The sequence below is a fragment of the Anoplolepis gracilipes genome, chromosome 10 (assembly GCF_047496725.1).
Source record: "Anoplolepis gracilipes chromosome 10, ASM4749672v1, whole genome shotgun sequence".
Lineage (NCBI taxonomy): Eukaryota > Metazoa > Arthropoda > Insecta > Hymenoptera > Formicidae > Anoplolepis > Anoplolepis gracilipes.
Genome location: NC_132979.1, coordinates 1719959 through 1741146, shown reverse-complemented (window position 1 = coordinate 1741146; position 21188 = coordinate 1719959). Strand labels below are relative to the sequence as shown.

The 21188-nt window shown below is 35.5% G+C and overlaps 1 protein-coding gene across 7 annotated transcripts in view; it reads right to left on the bottom strand.

Annotated features, from left to right (window-relative positions):
- Hlk (hulk) overlaps nt 1-21188 on the bottom strand; it is a 35470-nt gene that overhangs the window by 11949 nt on the left and 2333 nt on the right. For 3 of the 7 annotated variants that reach the window (XM_072901438.1, XM_072901440.1, XM_072901439.1), the window contains exons 2-18: nt 13131-13313; nt 12755-12895; nt 10119-10154; nt 8588-8770; nt 7892-8035; nt 7634-7816; nt 7311-7442; nt 6920-7234; nt 6615-6797; nt 6392-6523; nt 5545-5859; nt 5101-5430; nt 4695-5015; nt 4170-4352; nt 3627-3677; nt 1908-2321; nt 164-487 (exon numbers count right to left, since the gene is read on the bottom strand). In XM_072901438.1, the coding sequence (XP_072757539.1) occupies nt 164-487; nt 1908-2321; nt 3627-3677; nt 4170-4352; nt 4695-5015; nt 5101-5430; nt 5545-5859; nt 6392-6523; nt 6615-6797; nt 6920-7234; nt 7311-7442; nt 7634-7816; nt 7892-8035; nt 8588-8770; nt 10119-10154; nt 12755-12895; nt 13131-13313 (3570 nt within the window). The remainder of the gene's footprint in view (nt 1-163; nt 488-1907; nt 2322-3626; nt 3678-4169; nt 4353-4694; nt 5016-5100; nt 5431-5544; nt 5860-6391; nt 6524-6614; nt 6798-6919; nt 7235-7310; nt 7443-7633; nt 7817-7891; nt 8036-8587; nt 8771-10118; nt 10155-12754; nt 12896-13130; nt 13314-21188) is intronic. The other 4 variants (XM_072901433.1, XM_072901434.1, XM_072901436.1 and 1 more) reach the window with 2 other exon arrangements.

Sequence of the window (21188 nt, the reverse complement as noted above, 5' to 3'; positions counted from 1 at the left end):
CTGGACTTTGTTTAAAATAAATTGGTGCGACGATTTTTTTTTTTTTTTTTTTTTTTTTTCGTCGATGAAAGTTTCTTCCTCGGCGAACATGCTTTACGTTACGTCGAGGCGCGCGGATGTGGGCAGCCATTTAACTTTTCACACAGCTGTTTATAATATTTACCGCTTCCAAAAAATCCTCTCTTGACCTTGGACTTGGATTCCTTCGCGTCTTTGTCGACTTTCGATGATATCGTTGCTGATTTTTTACTTTCCTTGACCGTGAGCTTGTTTATCGGCTTCAGAGCCGGCAGTTGTGGCTTTTGTGTACTACCGGTACCTTGTAATTTGCCCTTGCTCTTGTCCTTGGCAATCGGACCAATTTTGGTGACCTTGGCGACCTTGGTGCTGTGGGCGAGCTTGGCGGGACAGCACTGGTAGGGCTCATAGGAGGGAATCTTGGGTTTCGCGCTTTTACCTCCCATCCCGATGTAGAAACAGCCGTCGCCTGCAGTAAGCAAATATACAACGAGTCAGATATAAAGAGTATGAGAGAAATTTGTAAGAATTGGCTAGCCTATAATTGATTGGTCTCGTCGCACGAGTCAATCTAAATAAGTAAATGGAATATGGATAAAATAGTGATTGAATGAGGGAACAAATGAGAATAATGAAAAGAAAATGAAGAAAGAAAGAGAGAGAGAGAGAGAGAGAGAGAGAGAGAGAAAGAGAGAAAGAGAAACGAGACATTGGAAACAAGAAAGAGAGAATCGAGGAGAAACGAAATATATTGACTCGTGCGATTTTGACGTTGCTAGCATAGAGAACGTTTTCACTGCAATCTTAACTGCTTAGCAAAAGCCAAACGTGCATGTTTTTAATAGACAATTGTTTTTAATAGAGAATCTCGCGGCGAGTCGACGACTCTTTCTAGATAGCAATTTTAAAACGTGAACCAGCCTCCTTTTCGTTTATATTTATTTGATATTTTTTTTTTTTTTTTTTATAACGACAGTATTTTTTTGCATGACATTTTTATATACCTTAATACACAATTTCGCGTAATGTTTTACGCGAAATGTAAAAAATTTCTATCACGAAAAATTGATTGTAATACTACGCGGAAGTAATACTACTTCATATTAATCCGAAATGTTTTCCATTTGCTTTTTCAAACGAAGACTAGTCCGATTCTTCTCGACTCGGAATATGCTGCAGACGACAGCTGTCAAACAACAGGAACCATCGGCTCGCTTTGAAGATGCCCGTATTATAGCGGGTAAAAATGCGACCGGGATAGACTTTGAATAGTGCTACACACTATAAATCTCGCAATGTGTGAATTTTGGATAAAAAAAAAAAAAAAAAAAAAAAAACAAATTGAACTACATTTATGGAGAATAAATTACAATAAAATATAATTATCAAATAAATAAAAAAATATGACGATATAATTTTATCAATATAAAATCTTTTTTTATTACAAATTTTTATGAGTCTTAAGAGTTCATTACCAATTAAGAATGATCCGGTCGCATGACTCCGCTAATAAAATAAGGGATTGTTATAAGGCGGACATGCATGACGCGAGAAAAATTTGACAACTTGAGGAAACTTTGATGGCCGACTGGGAAGGAGAGTTCAGGCATAGGATGCACTTTGCAGGTGTGAATAGAGAAAAAGATAATAACAACGTTCACATGCAGGTATGTCCTACACGGTTCAGCTCTACCGTGAATAGTGAGTGAATAGCCACGTTTCATCTAAATTATGTTGTTATGATCAATACCAATCGGTCTATTGGTACATTATATGTATCTCTACTACTTTTGAGATATTGTTTATTTTTTCGCGCAACACAAAGCCCGTCACACTTCGATCTCACGTGAGCTCCTCTTCGGCCTCCTGGGTTGTCGTTGGACCTTTACCTTTGTCCAGGATACTCTTCAGGGCTTTGTTCAATTTTTTATCGTTATCTTCGCTATCTTCGTCGTCGTCATTATCATCATTATCATTATCATCATCGTCGTAGTCTTCATCGTTATCCTCATCATCCTCATCTTCCTCATCCTCATCATCATCGTCTTCGTCATCGTCGTCTTCGTCGTCATCATCCTCGTCGTCGTCGTCGTCGTCGTCGTTGTCGTCGTCATCGTCGTCATCGTCGTCGTCGTCGTCGTCGTCATCGTCGTCTTCGTCTTCGTCGTCATCGTCGTCATCATCATCATCATCATCATCATCATCATCATCATCATCATCATCATCATCATCATCATCATCATCATCATCATCATCATCATCATCATCATCATCATCGTCATCATCACGATCACTATCATTACCTGCATATTAACGGGATCATGGATAACATATAGCACGATTGAAATTCAAATTGTGTACCTAGGTTTTTTGTGATCGATACGGCCTCGGTCCAAAGGGATGACATGCATTTTAGAATGACAGACATTATTGACGCATTACATTAAACATTCTCGTAATATTGTTACGTAATAATTATTATATTAAATATATTAATGTAAGAAAGGAAAACTGATATCGTTTATCCTTGCAGAAGGTCATTTCGTACTTTAGGTTTTAAGTAAATATTTGTTCATTATGGGAAATAAGATAAGTAATAAATCAAATAGTATTTGAAACATGAACACGTGTCGTAAAGCAATCGTGCTTGTAAAAAATTACAAGTATAACCACCGTATACATGATCTAAAGACATGATAATATGCAAATATAAAAAGGTATAAGTAAGTAGAAAATATTGGTATTAATATTAATTGTAAAATTTATGATACGGATATTACTTATACATTTTTTGTGTTCTTGTATGTGTGCATATTATATGTGTGTGTATTATTTTTTCCTTTAATAAAATATGTTTTACCGATATGTTGCGCTAATTTGTAAAGCAATTCGCGATTTTAACTTTCTATCAAAATAAATTACAAAAGTTTCGTTAAATGCAAAGAGAAAAAAGAAAAAAAAAATAGAAACAGCCGTTATTAGTGCGCGGAAAGCTGAGAGATAAAGCTTCGACATTTTACTCACGAGATCATTATTTATAATTCAGTGATGAGGCACCATGACAATTTTCTTTTGCGAAATTATAACTTCGAGAAAATTTGCACGACGCATCAACACCGACATATTTTGCATTATTGCATCGATGCAGCTGCATACTAGCGTGTAACGAAAAAGTGAGTTAAAGAGGCACAAATAAGTAAGAAACAAGCTTGCGATTGCTTTAAATGCATTGTGCCGTAATCAGAGAGTTATATGGCTTGCGTATGCATATTAAAAAGAAAAAAAAACTTTATACATTTTTCAACGACCTTCTAGACATTTCGCGATTTTTTTAATCCAACTCTGACGCGAACCGAAAGCATGCATCGCGCCGTTAAACCGACGATAATCATTACAGGAAATCCCTTAGACTCGACGTGTGTTTTGTTGTTTTTTTTTTTTTTTTCACGATCTCGATCATGGCGATCGTGATGGTGGTAGTGTGATCGGGGTGATCACCACGGCGCGAGTGTTGTACTCGTAGCCCGGTGGTATAGTCACGACCGAGATTAACGTCACAAAGAACAGTACACCAGTAATAATAATCATCATCCTAGAAATCTCCTTACTTTTCTGTTCGATTAGCCATTCCAGAACTCTGTCCTCGTTCTTAAGATTACCTACAAAAGGCACACACGCGTATCAGGATCAGCCGGATTCGATGACGCACCGAGATCATGTCGGTGGAGGGTTTCGTTATCGCTTTATCGACGCGGAAGTTGCTGAAAGGAACACGCTAAGTCGCTCTTCATTATGTCGTATCATGTTAATTATAGAAAATTAATATTTTACATTTACTGAATAATTCCCAAGAAGTATACAACAGCAATATTAAAACGCATATGATAAATAAATAAAGAAATCAAATAATAAAAAGCGAAATATGTTTTTATTTTATATGTTTGATTTTTTTTTTATTGGAATTTTATTTTTAGAATCTTTTTGTTAATTAACGTAAATTTATATTTCGATACATAGAAGAGTGACTTAATAAAGGGAGAACGTAATAGAGCATAAGGTGCTCGATCTTGTTTTCATTCTGCGGAAAACAAGGATCATATGGCGAAGATGGGATGATGATAAAAAGCAAAAATGGAACCTTTGGCACTTACCGTCGTACATGATGGGAACTCCGGTCTCGTAGTAAACGAGAGCCGGAAAGGAGAAAACGCCGATTTCAGCCGCCAGTTTAGCATCGTTTGATTTGACGAATTGAATACCGTGTTTGTCAGTATCATCGTCAATCGTTTCTAATTCTTCTAGGATCTCGGTGCAGGATTCACATTTGTCGTCGTCTGTTAATTAATTTATTATGCAAATATAATGGAAATGCATAACGTACATATGTATATAATATGTATGCAATCATATATAAATCTTTGTATTATATCTGCTATTATTTCTATTAGAATAATTATTATTTAGAGTTTACATTGTAAATTGAGAGCACGTAATTTTTGAAAAGATTTAGATAAATATTACATTTTATATTTTATATAAAAAAAGAAAAACGTTTTCGCGATTTATTACACAGAATTTCTTATATAAATGTGTTTTGAGCTGCGAATTCTTTGACCGACTTTAATTGACATTTTTTTTTAGTAAAAACAAATTTAATATTAAAAATGTATACTCACAGAAGAAAACGGCGAGGTGCTCAACATCGTTGATGAGAACTTGTAACGTTTTTCTATCGACGCTTTCGATAACATCTGGCGTTGTTGTGCGAAGATCGAGGACCCACTCCAAGATCTCTTCCTCGTGCATCATGTCGCCCGAATAGATCTGTCGGAACTTGTGTCTATAAAATACCAACGCTGGTAATCCCGGTAGATCATATTCCTTCTCGATTCCCTCATCGGAGATCTTTACGAAATCGATCTCCTTCTCTTCGCACTCATCGTCGATGTTCTCGAGTTCCTGCAGGATCTTCTGACTTTTCCTATCGCCTTCTTTGTCTGCAAACAAGTGGTACAATTTATTATGATCAATCAATCAATCGATTATATTATGATGCGTTCGATCGTATTGCGATTGACGTACAGAAGAAGACGACGACATAGTCGTTTTCATCAAGGATGTTCTCCAGCATTCTAGCATTGACTTCCTCGATTTTCCCTGGTATCTCCAAAGTGTCCTCGTCCGTAATCCAAGACAGTACCTCGTCTTCATCATCGAGATCGCCGGTATAAATCAACGGGTCCTTATTTCTGAAGAACGCGAGAGTTGGGAAATGTTTGATGCCATATTTCTTCGCTATGACAGTGTCCTCGGTAGTAACGAATATAATGCCCGTTTCGTCGAGTTCATCATCGATATTCTCCAATTCGTCGAGGATATTGTCGCATTTCTCTCCTTCTTCACAACTTCCACCTGTCATGATTTTTGATCGCTTATATCAAACGAGAGCAGAAGGAAATTACGACTAATGATGATTTTAACTTGACTCGTAGTATGTTAAAAATATCTGATGAAAAAAATGCTTACTGAAATATACTACGACGTATTCGTGGTCCTCTATAAGATCCGTCAATATCTCATCTGTGACCTCCTCGATGGTAGCGCTGTTCTTCTGCTGTATCAGCCATTCAAGGACTTCGTCTTCGTTCAGCAGATCACCTTCGTATATCGCTGGAATTTTATCTTCGAAATATACCAGGGTCGGTAGATGATCGATACCATATTCCTTGGCCTCGGCATCGTTATCTATACGGACGATGACGATGCCTTCTCTCTCCAAATCGTCATCGATATTCTCCAACTCGTTTAAAATCCTTATGTCTTGCTTATCGTCCTTGTCATCTATGGAAAACAAGTCAATTCGTTTCATGATTAGTCTCATTCGCGGCCATGTAATAGCCATGTAATCTACTAATAAATAATAGCAACACTCAAAAAAATGATCTTGCAACTTGAAGAAAAATTTTCTAGGTGTAAAAAATTACCTGAAACAGATAAATTATTAGCAAATACTATGTGATACTGCATAAATTTTGCACTTAATCAATTTAAATGACAGAGACAGAATTTATATCTGTACTATTAGTGTAATTTAGACAGAAAATTTGTCTGCGATGCCAATCTTTAAGGTTTATAATTGTCAGGGACAATTATATTTGTGATTAATATTTAGGCAATAGAGTCTAAATTTTCTAGAGGTATTGCTAGAATATTGCTGCTATAAATTCTACACGTGACAAACAATATTCTAACAGATACAAAAAGTAGCGATAAATTTTTAATGAGACATCTAGAAATCTATCTACATTAGCAAAATATTTTTTTGAGTGAAGAATATTAAAAGGAGAGATAGAAAGCTGAATCAATCGCTTACAAAACAAGACTGCCGTGTACGACGAGGATTCCACGAGCTTTTCGATCATTTCGTCCGTTACTTCCGGGATTTCTGCGTGTTTTTTCTGATGCAACAGCCAGCCCAGTATTTGGTCCTCGTTCATGAGATCGCCTGCGACGCAATTGGAAGAATTTCTTCAACGTTTTCTAATTAATTTACGTCTCTCGATTTTATTTAAATGATAATCTTCAACAAGACTGACCGTCATAAATATGCGGTATTTGTCGTTCAAAGAGCACTAAAGCGGGAAGCGTGTCTATGCCGTACTCCTTCGCCTCGTTCAAGTCACTGATTTTGACGAAAGCTATGTTCTGTTGATCGCAATCATCGTCGATGTTCTCCAGTTCGCTCAGCACCTTCTGACTCTTTTTTTGTTCTTTGTCATCTGTAGAGCGACGATAGAATCAATAATTTTGTAAGCAATATAATTAGATGAATAGTTTTTGAGCAAGGAAAAATATTCAGAAGAAAGGAGAAAGATGGAGAAACGCGAAATATATTACTGACAAAAGAGGACGGCTACGAGTGGCATCTTCTCGATAACCATATCGAGCATTTCGTCCGTAACGTCTTCGATTTGGTCGGCCTTTTGCTGTTGCTCCAACCATTTCAGCACCTTCTCCTCGTCTTCCAGATTGCCTTGATACACCATCGGAATGCCTTTCTCGAAGTAAAGCATCGCAGGTACTTTCTCGATGCCATACTCCTTAGCCTCCTCCGAACTGTCGATTTTCACGAATGTTACACCGAGCTGATCGCACTCGTCATCGATGTTCTCCAACTCGTTGAGAACTCTCTGCGATTTCCGATCGTTGTTGTCATCTGCGATCATTACGAATACGTCCTAATATCATTTGTATAGATCGGTTATAGTGCGAGACTTTTGCGAGCAACTTACAGAAAAGAACGGCCAAAGTCTTCCCGTCTTTGATGAGACGGTCCAGCATCTCATCGGTAACATCCTCGATCTCATCCTTTTCGAGTTGCGACAACAACCACTCCAGGATTTCATCCTCGTTTTCTATATCTCCTGCAATCATAGAGTTTACTTTATCTTGTATCGAATTTGTATCTAAGGATCGATTTTTTGTGAATTTTTCATCTTTATTGGTTTAAATTTTAAATGCAATGTATATCTAAGATTTTATATATTTTTGGTATGATTTATTATAAAAAGAGAGATGCTATCTCTCTGTTCGAATGTTCGATTCACCTACCCACCGTCGTAAACATTTGGTATCTGCTTCTCGAAATAGACAATCGCTGGTAAACTGTCGAGTCCGAATTCTTCCGCCGCCTTCTCGTCGTCGATCTTCACAAACTGAATCCCATGCTTGTCACAGTCGTCGTCGATCTTTTCCAGTTCGTTTAGGACTTGCATAGAGTCCTCGTCGCCGTGATCGTCTGCAAGCACGAGGGCACGTTACGAGGCGAGGGCAAGATAAATGAGGCCAAAATAATAGCGAAATAGATGCGAACAGAATAGAACGACTAGATTGTCTATATTTCCGATCAGGGTATTCAACGTTTTGGCGGTAACATCCTCGATAACGTCCTCTTCGTCTCCCGTGCTTTTATTTGCCACCAGCCACTCTAGCACGTCTTCTTCTTTGCTCAGTTCATCTAAAAATGCGTATAAATTAATTTTCTTTCGAAATTGCATTACATTATTAATATTATTAACATAATAATTGTGTGTGTTAAATCGATTTAATCACTCAAAAAAATGATTTTGCAACTTGAACCAAAATTTTCTAGGTGTAAAAAATTACCTGAAACAGATAAATTATTAACAAATACTGTGATACTGCATATATTTTGCACTTAATCAATTTAAATGACAGAGACAGAATTTATATTTGTACTATTAGTGTAATTTAGACAGAAAATTTGTCTGCGATGCCTATCTTTAAGGCTTATAATTGTCAAGGACAATTATATTTGTAATTAATATTTGACAATGGGATATAAATTTTTTAGAGGTATTGCTAGAATATTGCTGCTATAAATTCTATATGTGACAAGCAATATTCTAACAGATACAAAAAGCAGCGATAAATTTTCATTGAGACATCTATCTACGTTAGCAAAATATTTTTTTGAGTGATAGATTGAATCGTACGAGCATTTTGGGTATAATATGTTACGCGTTACTCACGTTCTCTTGTTACTTACGTTCGTAAATAATCGGAATTTGATGCCTGTAATAAACAAGGGCTGGAAGAGAACCGAGATTATATTCGTCCGCGAGCTGCTCGTCGGCGATCTTTACGAAACCGATGCCCAATTGATCGGCTTCGTCATCGATATTCTCCAATTCTTGTAGAGCCTTGAGGCACTTTTTGCAGTCTGGTTTGTCTGTCCCATTTGAAATAAAAAGATGCATTATTGTGTGCCTTTGTCGTCGAATGATCGGCGCCATTCTCCAATGCTAATTAATCCGTCCGCAAGTCCATAACGTCAAAAATTGAAAATTGATTATTTTATTCTTAAACTTTATCTCATTATTTTTATGTAGCCGTTGATGTTGTTGTACGCTCAACACAGTACCAGTATATAAATATATTTTTATTAGACATAAAATTTATAAAAATTATAAGACTTTGTAATATTATCGCAATAGACCCGACTTACTATGTTTATTTTATTTTTATTTATTTTTTGGGGGCGTATTGAATATATAATCTTTTTTGGATTGCCTGAACAAGGATGTTGAAAAGAGATTAGTATACACAATTAATCTCAAAAAAGTCTCACTCTTATAAAACACATTGTTCTATTCTAAATAGGGATGTGGAATAACGCAGTTTATATTCTACACATCTGACTGCACACTCAGAATGCAAATGTGGTAATTGAATATTTCCAAATATTTTAATTAGAGAGCACCTCGTGCCAAGAATTTACAATTCAAAGCGCTTATAAATAATAGAAAAGGAAAAATTTGGCAAGCTTCATGTGTTAGCTGATTCTTCTTCTCAATTAAATACATCACATGTATTATTTCGTATCAAATGCTAATTTACTAAAAAACAATTTTTAAAAGATTTCATCAGAGTATCCATCGTATATATATATGTATATATATATATATATATATATATATATATATATATTCGAAACGAACGAAATGTGTGAATGTATAGAAGCTCTTGCCGCTCTATTGACATCCGTTTTTTCCCCGCGTACCGCATCCCTCTGTCGTTGTACACGTACATTGGAGCGAAGAGCTGCAGGGACGATGCGATAGATACAACTCTGATAATTGATGAACACGCAAATCGAATTAGTTGAGAATGTGTTTGAAGGAGATACATTTTTACCGGAGGTAAACGCGTATCACAGCATATCGTCATTTCGGATGATGCACTCGTGAAAAATCACTTCTTTAAAGAAGAAAAAAGGAAAATTTCATTGTATAAATTTTAATATAATATATCGTATCATTTTTTTTTTTTTTTTTCTTCTCATAATTTAATACATTTGCGATAAAAGATCAGACGTAAAAAAAAGGAAGATTGATTTCAAGAATTATGATACCACAGCAAAGTGCTCTTTCATTAGTGCGTCAGTCGATATCCGATGCATGTAGCAGTGCATTGTGCGTGTGTATGCGCGTGTGTGTGCGTGTGCGTGTGTGTGTGTGAAAAGAAGCATAGGGTAGAGATATTGTGCCACATCGTTCTCGTTATAAATATGTACTTACTAGACCCGGCGCCCGCACACCGCTCCGTGTCCGGACCTATCCGTATCAACACACACAAGAATTTTCACATATATGTATTATTTACAAGTATATTGTATGTGATCGAATCGCAAAGTGGACGGAATGATCCGGCATGTCGGATTTGATTGTCTTCATTGCTGTGATGATTACTCATATTTTTACAAACACGTAACGTATCAACTTGGCAATGAGAGCCATACGCGGATGTTAATGCGTAAATTTCTTTTTTCAGAAATTAATTCCTTCCGCGAAATTTGAATCGTGCATAGGACACATATTTTACCTGGTGTATTTTACCAAGAAATAGATTTTCATTTTTGAGAATTCTATAACCTCTCTATATCCCCCTAAAGAAATGTAGACGAGAAAATTAAACTTTGCCCCGATATTTTTTCTCGTCTACATCTCTTTTGGGGGGGGGGGGGGGTAAAGAGGAGTTATAGAATTCTCAAAAATGAGAATCTATTTCTTGGTAAAATACACCAAGTAAAATATATGCCCTGTGCACGATTCAAATTTCGCGGAAAGAATTAATTTCTAAAAAAGAAATTTACTTAACATATGCGTATGGCTCTCATTGCCAAATTGATAGTTACGTGTTTGTAAATATTGGAGCCTTATTTATTTCGAATTACTCACATATTTTTATTTATTTAGCTCCCCATTTTGCGATAGGATGTTTTAAACTCGATAAACACGAACATCGACACGACAATGACAAAAGACAAAGACAGTAGAGATAGATGAGTGGAGATTTTACAGAGATAAACAAACCGACGTAAACATTGCACTTTATACAGAGAATGATTACACAGAAAAAAAGTAAGTGTCAAATCAAAACTTATATACTCATATGAACGCGTTCATAGTTTCATATATACTCAACAATTTATAATCTTCTTGGAAGAATTTAAAAATCTTAAATTTTAACAATATTATAATCTTATTTCAATACTACGATTGTCATTTTAAGAATAAAATAATTATTTTAATTCTAAGAACATTATAATCTTCGATTTGAACATGTGTAATTTTCTATCCAACATGTTTTCCTCTCCATTCAAGAAAATTATTCTCAAATAACAAGAACATATTTTTCTTAGTTGAACTATATAAAATGTCTTGATCCAAGCAAATTTTCTTTATTTAACGCAATGTAATCTCATTTCAAGATTTACATTTTAAAACTAAAGATATTGTCAAAATAAGAATATTCTTTTTTTCTGTGTATAAGTGTTTTTTTTTCTATCATCTAATTCGTTGATAAAAAAAATATCTCTTTCTCTCTTTGAAAATCCTTCTCTGCATATATAATATGTGATATTAGAAACAACTACAATTCAAGGACTATAAAATACACAATGATACACGTGTATCTAATTACAATTAAAAAAATTTAGTGATAAAAAAATTTGATAAGCTGTCTTATACTATAAAATTGTTATTATTAATTCGTTGCTTTATAATATAATATAATTGACGCACATGATAAAGTATAATACGTAATACCTTGAAATTGTAGTAAATTTGCAGAAGAGTTAATCGTAATTTTTATATTTTATGTACACCGACGAACAACTCTTCTCGTCGCACACGTGATATACACAGATGATGATTAGTAAGACGTCGGACAAAAACAAGTTAAATAAACGATAGATATTACACTATAGTGTGTAGAGGTATACACGGTCAGGGTACATTACATAGCATTGCTGTGTATCCGTCGATTTTTGGCGCCGACTGGCACGATTACAAGCCTATATTAGTCTCGTAAATGGGTTTTGAACCAGAGGAAATCTTACGAGATATACATATATATCTATACGAACTGATCTATGTCGTGCTATTTTAAAAAATCAGAGGCATCGGTTGAGACCAATCATGCTCTGCGTCTCCGCTACTATTAAAAAAAAATGTTTATCCGTGCAATTAAATTATTAATTGAATTACGAGCGTCTCGCTCTCTGCGTCTCTCTTTCTCTCTTTCTTTTCTGATCTTCTTTCGATCACTCGCTTGCCGGTTTCACAGTTTTCTTAAATTACACTAAATGTGTTGACTTAATATAATGCAGAACTGTCTTTCTTTATTTTATATCGTGAAGAGAGTTTTATAGTTTATAAAAATTGTAGAACATTAGATTATCAATTAAATCATGCGGTTATTTATTTTTTTGTGTATGTTATACTTCGTGGAATAGATTATAATTACATGGAACGTTATTATCAGACGTTCCTCTTTAATTATACTTTATAGCGATGATGATATTTTAAATATATTGACGATCATATAAACATTTGAAATTTATAACAAAAAATCATATAATATTTGAAAAAAAAAAAAGTATTTTATTAATTAAAATAATTTCTAATAAATTTTTTAATGAAATCATTTCGACTTGTTTAGTTTTTCAAAGTTTTGCGCGTATATTTTTAATGTAGATTTATTTTGTAAGACATTTTACAGTGCGACAGCATGCTCGATATATTCTATTGAAAATAAATCGGTGAACAAACCGATTTGGAAAATAACTCCAAATGGTTACGTGCAATCTTCCGTGGATCGATTGAAACATAATCCAATGTGTTTAATGAATACTAATAAAAAAATGACTTACAGAAAAGAACCGCCACAAAGTCTGTTTCCTCGACGATTTTCGTTAGAATCTTGGCATTAACTTCTTCGATGCGATCCGGCAGATCCATCGCTTCCAAGCTTGTGAGAAAATCCAATACATTTTCTTCGTCCATCAGGTCACCTAGTATTAGTTAATAAGCGTTAGGTATGTGTTTTTTATTGTTAGATGTGTGAATGATAATTTTTAATATTGTTTTTACTATATTATAACACAATGTTAATAAATATAATTATAATTATAAATAATAAATTTAGAACGAATTATTAATTAATAATATTCATCGTATATTCAAGCGAATATTTATAACATTAGATAATTTTACAAAAAAACAAATTAAAGAAAACTGAGGTTTTACCGTCATATATAATTGGTTCTTTCTCGCGGAAATACGTAAGAGCTGGAAAGTTTTTGATGCCATATTGCTTCGCCAGTCGTTTATCGTTGATCTTGACAAAGTCGACTCCAAAATGATCCGTATCGTCGTCGATTTTCTCCAGTTCGGCCAGGACCTTGTCACACGTGGTGCAACTTCGTGCATCTGTAGAAAAAGTTCTAATTAAGCCGAACGCAATATCAAAAACTCCTTCATTTTCTTATTTTATTTCAAGTACGTGTCGCGCTTTCTCTCAAGTAGCTATAGGATAAACTTGGGTAAGATGGCCATAGTTTTTTAAAATACAAAAAACATACTTTTATTTTTGTTATTTTTTTTAATAGTGTTTGCATATTATCTTCCCTGAAGCTTAAATTACGTAATATTATCGAAATTAAAAGGAAAATATTTAATTGAAATCTTATATTATCAAAATAGTACAACATAAGCATTGACCATCTTACCCAACTTTTAAGGAAAAGATGGCCATAATATTTATAAAAAAATAGTGAAAACGAAAATAAAAATTATAAGTCATATAACAATTTACATTTTTGGTGGACAAATGAAAAACTTTGCAGGTAGTCAAAAGTAAAAGTATAATATAAAATTCACAATATCGTTATTTCGAATAATGCACATAAACTACTGTAAATATCGATTATCTTTGATAATGAAACTGATGACTAAAAAAGCTACGTAACGATTATTGAAAAAATTACAGCCTATGGCCATCATACCCTAGTTTACCCTAAAAAAGAGAGAAATCTGATTTTTCTCTCTCTTTTATACATTTTTTACTGTTTCTGCCCTGGCAATTGTATGAGTTCTTGGCGGACTGCGCTTCATTCGAGCGTACAGAGACCGCGCTGCTACCTCTGCGGTGACTGTGGTGACGATTGCGGGTGTTGGGTTACAATCATCGGCTATAGATATCGAGGTATTGTCCCCCGATCGGTTTCTTCCCTCTGCCCGTTGTATTTATATCGACCGCCATAATGTTTTAGCACGACGGGAACCTTGATTCGCGGTCATCATGCCGATGATAACAGGACGGGGACGACAATGTTACGTTCATCGTACACGCTTCGCGCGTCCCACCATTTTTGGTGACGACTTCCTCAGAATAGAGCTAGAAGAAACAGGAGAGGTGGTTCCGATTCTCTTCCTCTCTATTTCTGTTGTCTTTTCGCTTGCTCTCGATTTTGCATTCTCTGTCTTTCTCCCTCTTTCTATCGGCTTGCCTACATATGTACCACCCTGTTGGTGTAGAAGCAGCCACTCTTTCCGTTACGCTTCTTTGCTCTTGCGATCATATATCTGCTTGCTTTTCTTTCTCTTTTTACCTCCATCTAGCTGTCTTTTTCTGTCTCTACCTCTTCCTCCACCGCCATCACCGGGAGTAATGTAATAGCGTTCGGTTAACGGGCACCCCCGCAAAACGGTTGGCAGAATGGTGACTGACTAAGAGGCGCAAAGTGAGAAAGAGAGAGAAAGATAGATATGAAAGAGACAGAACCCGAAGGAATTCTCGAAAAGTCGTGCCAAATAAATTGGACCGTGTCCACCGGTTGCTGCCGTAATAGTCGAAAGTCAAGAGAAATTGGACGATAACCCATTGGCGGATACGAATGAAAAAGATTCAGCCAAACAAATGTTTACGAAGAAGGAACAACTAACAGACATATTACTGGCACCATTGGCATAATCAATGAAATTTCTTAAAATTATGCGATTTTAATTGTGTATTTTCAGGATGTTTGCGTTTCAAATATGTGATAAATAATTTGGAGATTCAGCGAGTAAAGCGTGTAATCAGTAGTTTATTAGTTTAGTTTGTCGATTAAAGAACTTTGCGTTGATCGCTCGTAGTGACTAAATTATTACAGTTTAATAATCGAAATCTTTTTAATCGTTTTAATGAGCATTTTTAGAGATTGAAAAAGAATAAAAATTTAGAAACGTAATATTCTGATTCGTTTGTTCGAAAAAGACCACAGGCAAAGATCGTGAATGAATATAAATACAGTGTCATAAACAATCTATTTTTACCTTGTGTTTTGATACCGAGAGAATTATCGAGAAGAATACTAAAATTCAAATCATGACAGGTACGCATATCTCAACAGAATCATCCACATATCTCATTGATATCGGAATTCGTGTGCAAAAAAGAATATTAAAAGAATAAAATTTTATATTATTAAGAAAATTAACAGATCGCGAAGTAAATGACAGATTACATTAATTATTTGACAAAGTAACAACGGATGATGACATTTTGCATTTGCGACATTGCTCCCGATTAAAGGCGACAGGTGCGCTCGTAGAACTATTTCGTTCGTCGTCACATCGACAGCTGCCACGAGGCATATAACTAAATTATGTTCGCCTCTGGCGAAGAATGCATATTCGATCGAGACACAATTGTCGGTTGGTCGTCAACTTTCGGATTAGTCTCGATCGGTCAGCCGGAGATATTGAATGTATCTATATGCGCGGTTCTCAATCCGATGCGAGATCCCCAAGTGCTTGGAAATTCCGTTGTTATAGCTGTATCATACAGTCTTTTTCTCGTCATGGCAATTCGAAATGGCAAAGGAACGAATGTGCTTTTACGGATCAAAGACTAGGACACAAGCCATCGCGATTGATAAAATAATAAAAGATTGATTTGGTATCAAAAACCTATAAAAATGCGATTATAGGAAATTATTATATTTTATTTAAAATAGATCCTTCCAGCATTTGTACACTCGAGCAATGATTGGAACACGATTTGCGAAGGTCGAATTTCGCTATAAACTCGCAACGAGTTCATCACCACCTTTTTTATGGGTCTTTAAAAAAATCTTCGAAGAATCTTCCTTTCAGCGGTAGTTTTAATTTTTAGCTCGAAAACAAGATCACACTGTATTTGGCTCCTTTGTGATTACTTCCTTTTCGCCAAATAAACCTATTCGGTGATCGATCAACCCTTCCACTCGTTAAAAAAAAATTTATACTTTTAATAAAATTTTGTAGATATAAAAATTTTCATTTTTCGGAGGCAAAGTTGCTCTTATCATTAAGCTACCCCCCGACCTACATGTGTCTTAATGACTTGGCACTTGCAAAATAAAATAATTTTCATCGTACAAAATCATTGTAATTTTTCAAAAATTAGCTTTACATTATTCAATCGTCAGACAGTGTATATACGAGGGAGAGAGAAAGAGAGAGAGACGACGAGATCGAACGACGGCCAGTGCCTAGTTTACGAGCCACTAAAAATACAAGAACGAACGGCCTCGCCCATATCGTCGTCGTCGTCTTCTCGTCTTCGTCGTCGCCGTTGTCCGCGGACATCTTCTCCAAGGACGCGCCGGCGACGCTCTTGGTTTACAATTATGTGGAGTAACGACCGACATTACAGTATGAAATCAAACACACGTTTGACTCATCGTTGCTTTTCGCTAAACCCGCGCGAAGGAAAATTTAATTAATTAGTAAAAGAGACTCTCTTGTCAAAGTATGAGAACAAGGGTAGGAGAAGATATACGTCTCAGTTTCAAGAATTTGTTGAAATAATTCGAACAACGAAGCTTGTCTCGACGTTGAATATACGTAAAGTGTAGTAACAACGTAAATAAATCCTCAGGCATAATATGCGAATAAACTGACGAGAGGCACAAACATTGGAATAAATTGCACTATTCATCGCTCCGGATTATGGTCTGTTCATTATATGTGTTCCAAGACACGGAATTAGACATGTGTATATTTATATGAATTGGAAAAACTATTTCGTAGGAATCAGCCAATCGATAGAAAAGAAAAATCAGAATAAACAAATTCCCCGACAAAATATAATTATTTACATTCTTGTGATATCCCTATCGAGATATATGAATTCTCCAACATGACATAACGTTTGCGAATCTGCAATCATCAACTCGTTGATCGATCATAACCGTTCCATTTTTTCCATGTGCCCAATATTCCCATAATGTCCACTATAATGATGAATTTTGTTGGGAGATATATAACCTTCTCTCAGAAATAGAAGACAAAATATTTGCCGGAGCGCGCGCTTCGCGAACGAATAAGACTAATCGTCACACGTGCGTAGAATGTTTCCGCTCTATTCGTGAGTCGCTCTATTTGTATGTATGCGCGCGAATTTATCTGTACGGGAGCCACCCATGCAATGGCCCAGATTGTTATTATGTCGGTAACGCTTCGAATGTCGCAGTCGCGAATGGCTCAGCCTAAAAGAAAATCACGCGAGTTACGATGACAGTAGTTTGCAAAACGAGATCTCGTATTTTTAAGATTCTCTTCTCATTCTTCAGTGCAGCTATATTGGATCGTGACGTTATAAAGTTAAAAATAATAAAAACCTTTTCTTAAATTATATATAGAAATAAATTGTTTCTTTTTTTTGTATACCATCACTTGTATTCGATGATTACAAATCGATCGAAATATCGAAAACTCCTTTCCTAATTGTCTTGTATTGATAAGCAAACCTTAATTCAAACTATTGTAACTAGTGTACTTTTAACGAATATGAATGTGATAGTTAATCAAAGTACCTGTATCAAAATTGATTAGCTATTTATATTATTGAAATTATTATTATTAAGATTGATAAAATTATTTATTAATCTTTCTCTTCCTTTTGTAAATTGAAAGATGATTTTTCAGGATATTTCACGAATATATATTTTATCAAATACAAGTTATCACACATATATAAAATAATTAGTTTATTTCAATCTGTAATATAAGAAGAAAATTCACATGATTTTTCACTTCAACATAATCCTTCCAATGCACAGCATGTGTGTAATATTTTTCACTTTTAAATAAACATTTATATATAATTGTAGTAAAATATAATAAAGAATTATATATACTTAATTGTAATTATATAATTATAATTAATACATTTTGATAATGAAGGCAAATTGACACGATACATTATTGAACGACAAGTATATATATATATATATATATATATATATATATATATGTATATACATCTTTTTAATCCATTGACCCGCAACTCTGGGAAACAGGGCCACGTGTACATGCGGAGTAAGTATTTCACTGTGACGTAAAGGCGGAAGAAGCATCTGCACAGTAGATATGGGTAATTTTAGATTTCTGACCGAAAGGATGTCTAGGGCTCTGCCGATACTACTTTCGGTGTTATTATTATAGGAATTATTCCCCTGAATTTCGCGGCAAGATTTCGTTAAATTTCAGAATATATCGCGTATCAAAACTAATTTAACTATATTTAAACGACCGTTGCATAAATTGTCAACTGCATAATGTATTATGTGCCAAGAAAGAAGAATTTTACAGTTTCTCTCTCAAATACCTCACTAGATATAACTCCAGTGTTCTCTCAGTCGCATTGTTTTCGTGGATTATATAAACGCAATTAAATTCAAAACTTTAAACTTTCGACAATAGATGAAAAAATATATGCTTTTAAATATTACATTACTAATTTACATTATAATTAATTTATATTAATAATAATAATAAGATTTGAAAGAGTATTGTAAATTTAAGTTTTATTTCTTTCTTTAAAGGTGCGATTTAAAAAATAATCAAGTTTTATTATGTTTTTTTATTTTAGTAAATATTAATTTAAATTTGCAAATTTTATCATTGACACTCGGTTATTTAATATCCAGATTAATGTCAGATTTTCAGATGTACTAGTATCGCGTTAAACTAAAGATCTATCTCAAGACTAGAGCAATATTAGAACAACGACGTAGTAGTGGCAATGCATACGCATGATGAAAAGAAAAAGCAGACATATACGAGTCCCTAAACCCAGTAACCTAGAAGAAAAGAATTCGACACGAGAGCACACGGTGACATGAGCCGAGAGGACGTTGCAGCTGGAAATAGGTTCGACGCGTGAGCTCGTCGTCTGAGTCCTCCGACGTTTTGCAGTCGATTCTATCGTATCTCTCTTAATAATTGTTTCCCCCTTTCTTTTTTTTTTTTTCTTCTCGTTTTATTTCGCGCAAAAAATTCTTTTACTTTCGAATCTAAGGTCCCGTGTAAGGAGAGGATTAAATATTTTTTTCAAATAAATTCAAAGCGTCTGAAATTTTCTCTTATCTATGAACGAAATAATTCAGAAATAGTTTGCGAAATGAATGAACGTGAGAGGCTGAATTCAGTCTCATGTAATACGCAGTAGCAGGTGCTAAAAAGAGAAAAAAAAAAATCAATATCACCCACATATGGGTAGAACGAGACGTATAGACGGAGGAACCGAGGCATCTGGAAATAGGTTCTGCTCGCGAGCTCGTCGTCCGGGTTCTCCGCGAATCCTACGGTGTCCTCCACTTACGACTTCGATACATGGGCATTTTCGCGTCTCTCACGAGCCCTTGGAGAACCAGAACCGGCCAGAACAGGTCCCCGTGTTACGCGACGACGAGCCGAACGCGATCTACGCGGTGGGCAGGGTGGTCGCGGCTGGGACGGCATTATGTTTTCAGCGGAGACGATATAAGCCGAGAGGGGTAAGCGCGAAAATAACTTCTAACGTGTGCTAAAAGCGGCGTCCACCGGAGCGCCAGCCTTGCTACAGCGCGTTTAAGAAGCGAGCGAATCTTTCGACCAGCGTCCGTCGTTTCGGCTGGTCGGGTCGATCTTGAATTTTTCAAATGCGATTTCAGCTTCAATTTCGATCGAAGGGAGAGGTAGGTGATCATCGACGGGAACACGAGTCTTGGATATTTCTTTTTTTTTTTTTTTTTTTTTGTTTTTTTTTTTTTGCACCAAATAGCTTGATTTCGCGTACGTTTTATTAATTCGTAATTTTAATTCAAATTTAAATAATTTTTCTCTGTTCACACACACGTGTCGCGTTACACGCGTGGTTTAAAACTAAAGCGGTGACGCTACATTTCGGGACAATGTATTTTGAGTGGACGCGGTAAAGGTGAGCTAGTCGTGCTTACCGCTGATGGCACGTTAGTGTTTGTTCGTGGCCGAAAATCCGGGGTCGATTATATCATGCGGTATTACGAAAAGATGATTCAAGAGAAAATTGTGCGGTGACTATGCAAGCCCGAGCACTCTCGGGCTTGCGATGCAGGCGAACAGGTTGTTAGGAATTTGATTTCGAGACTCGTTTATTTTATTCCCTCTTTCAAAAGATATATACATCATACAGATATATAGGATATAATATCTTTTATTCTTCTCTTTAATCGATTAACGATCAATTTGCAAAAATTACGTATTAATATATTAATTGTATACAAGTTGAGGCATTATTAAAGTATTATCGCAAGTTAAATTTTGAGTAAATTTCAACGAATGGCGGTTGACGTTTTAACCCGTTACCATCATGGCTCGTAGACTTATGCATCTTATGCTATGCGTCATGCTAATGAGTCAGTTTTCGCTATATGCATTTCCTGGATTGCTCTCTAACAAAACTAAATGCACAGACCAGGTTTGTCTTCGATGTTGACGAATATGACAGGATGATTTAAATTTAAAAATACGCATTTCAGGTGTTCAGATATTCTTTGATTAATGACATTGATAAAATTCAAATATGTCCGACGTGTCATTAAAATTGATCAACTCCAACATATTCTCGTAAAAAGATGCGGAGATGAACGTGCAATGTAAAGAGACATTTTTGCAGACATTCGTCTCGACTGTTGAAAAAGGAAGGGGATTGTATTACATCAATTATCTTTGGGGAGCTCCGAAAGGCGTACACAAGGATGCATTTTGGCATGTTGCCACATGAGATATGACCTTCGGTATATTCAGCATATAGCAATTCAATATCGGTATCCTAATACCACATTTATTTAAAACGATTGTCCCATTTATCCCGATAGTCTCTATCGCCTGATCAAATGATTAAGGAGAGATAGCTTAAATTAAATTGAGCGTTTGCACATGCGGTAATTAAACTGCCAGATTAGCAAACTCGGGAAGCTACCTCGAGACAGGCTGTTCTACTGAGCGGTCGTAGCACTTGGCAGAAGGAGGGAA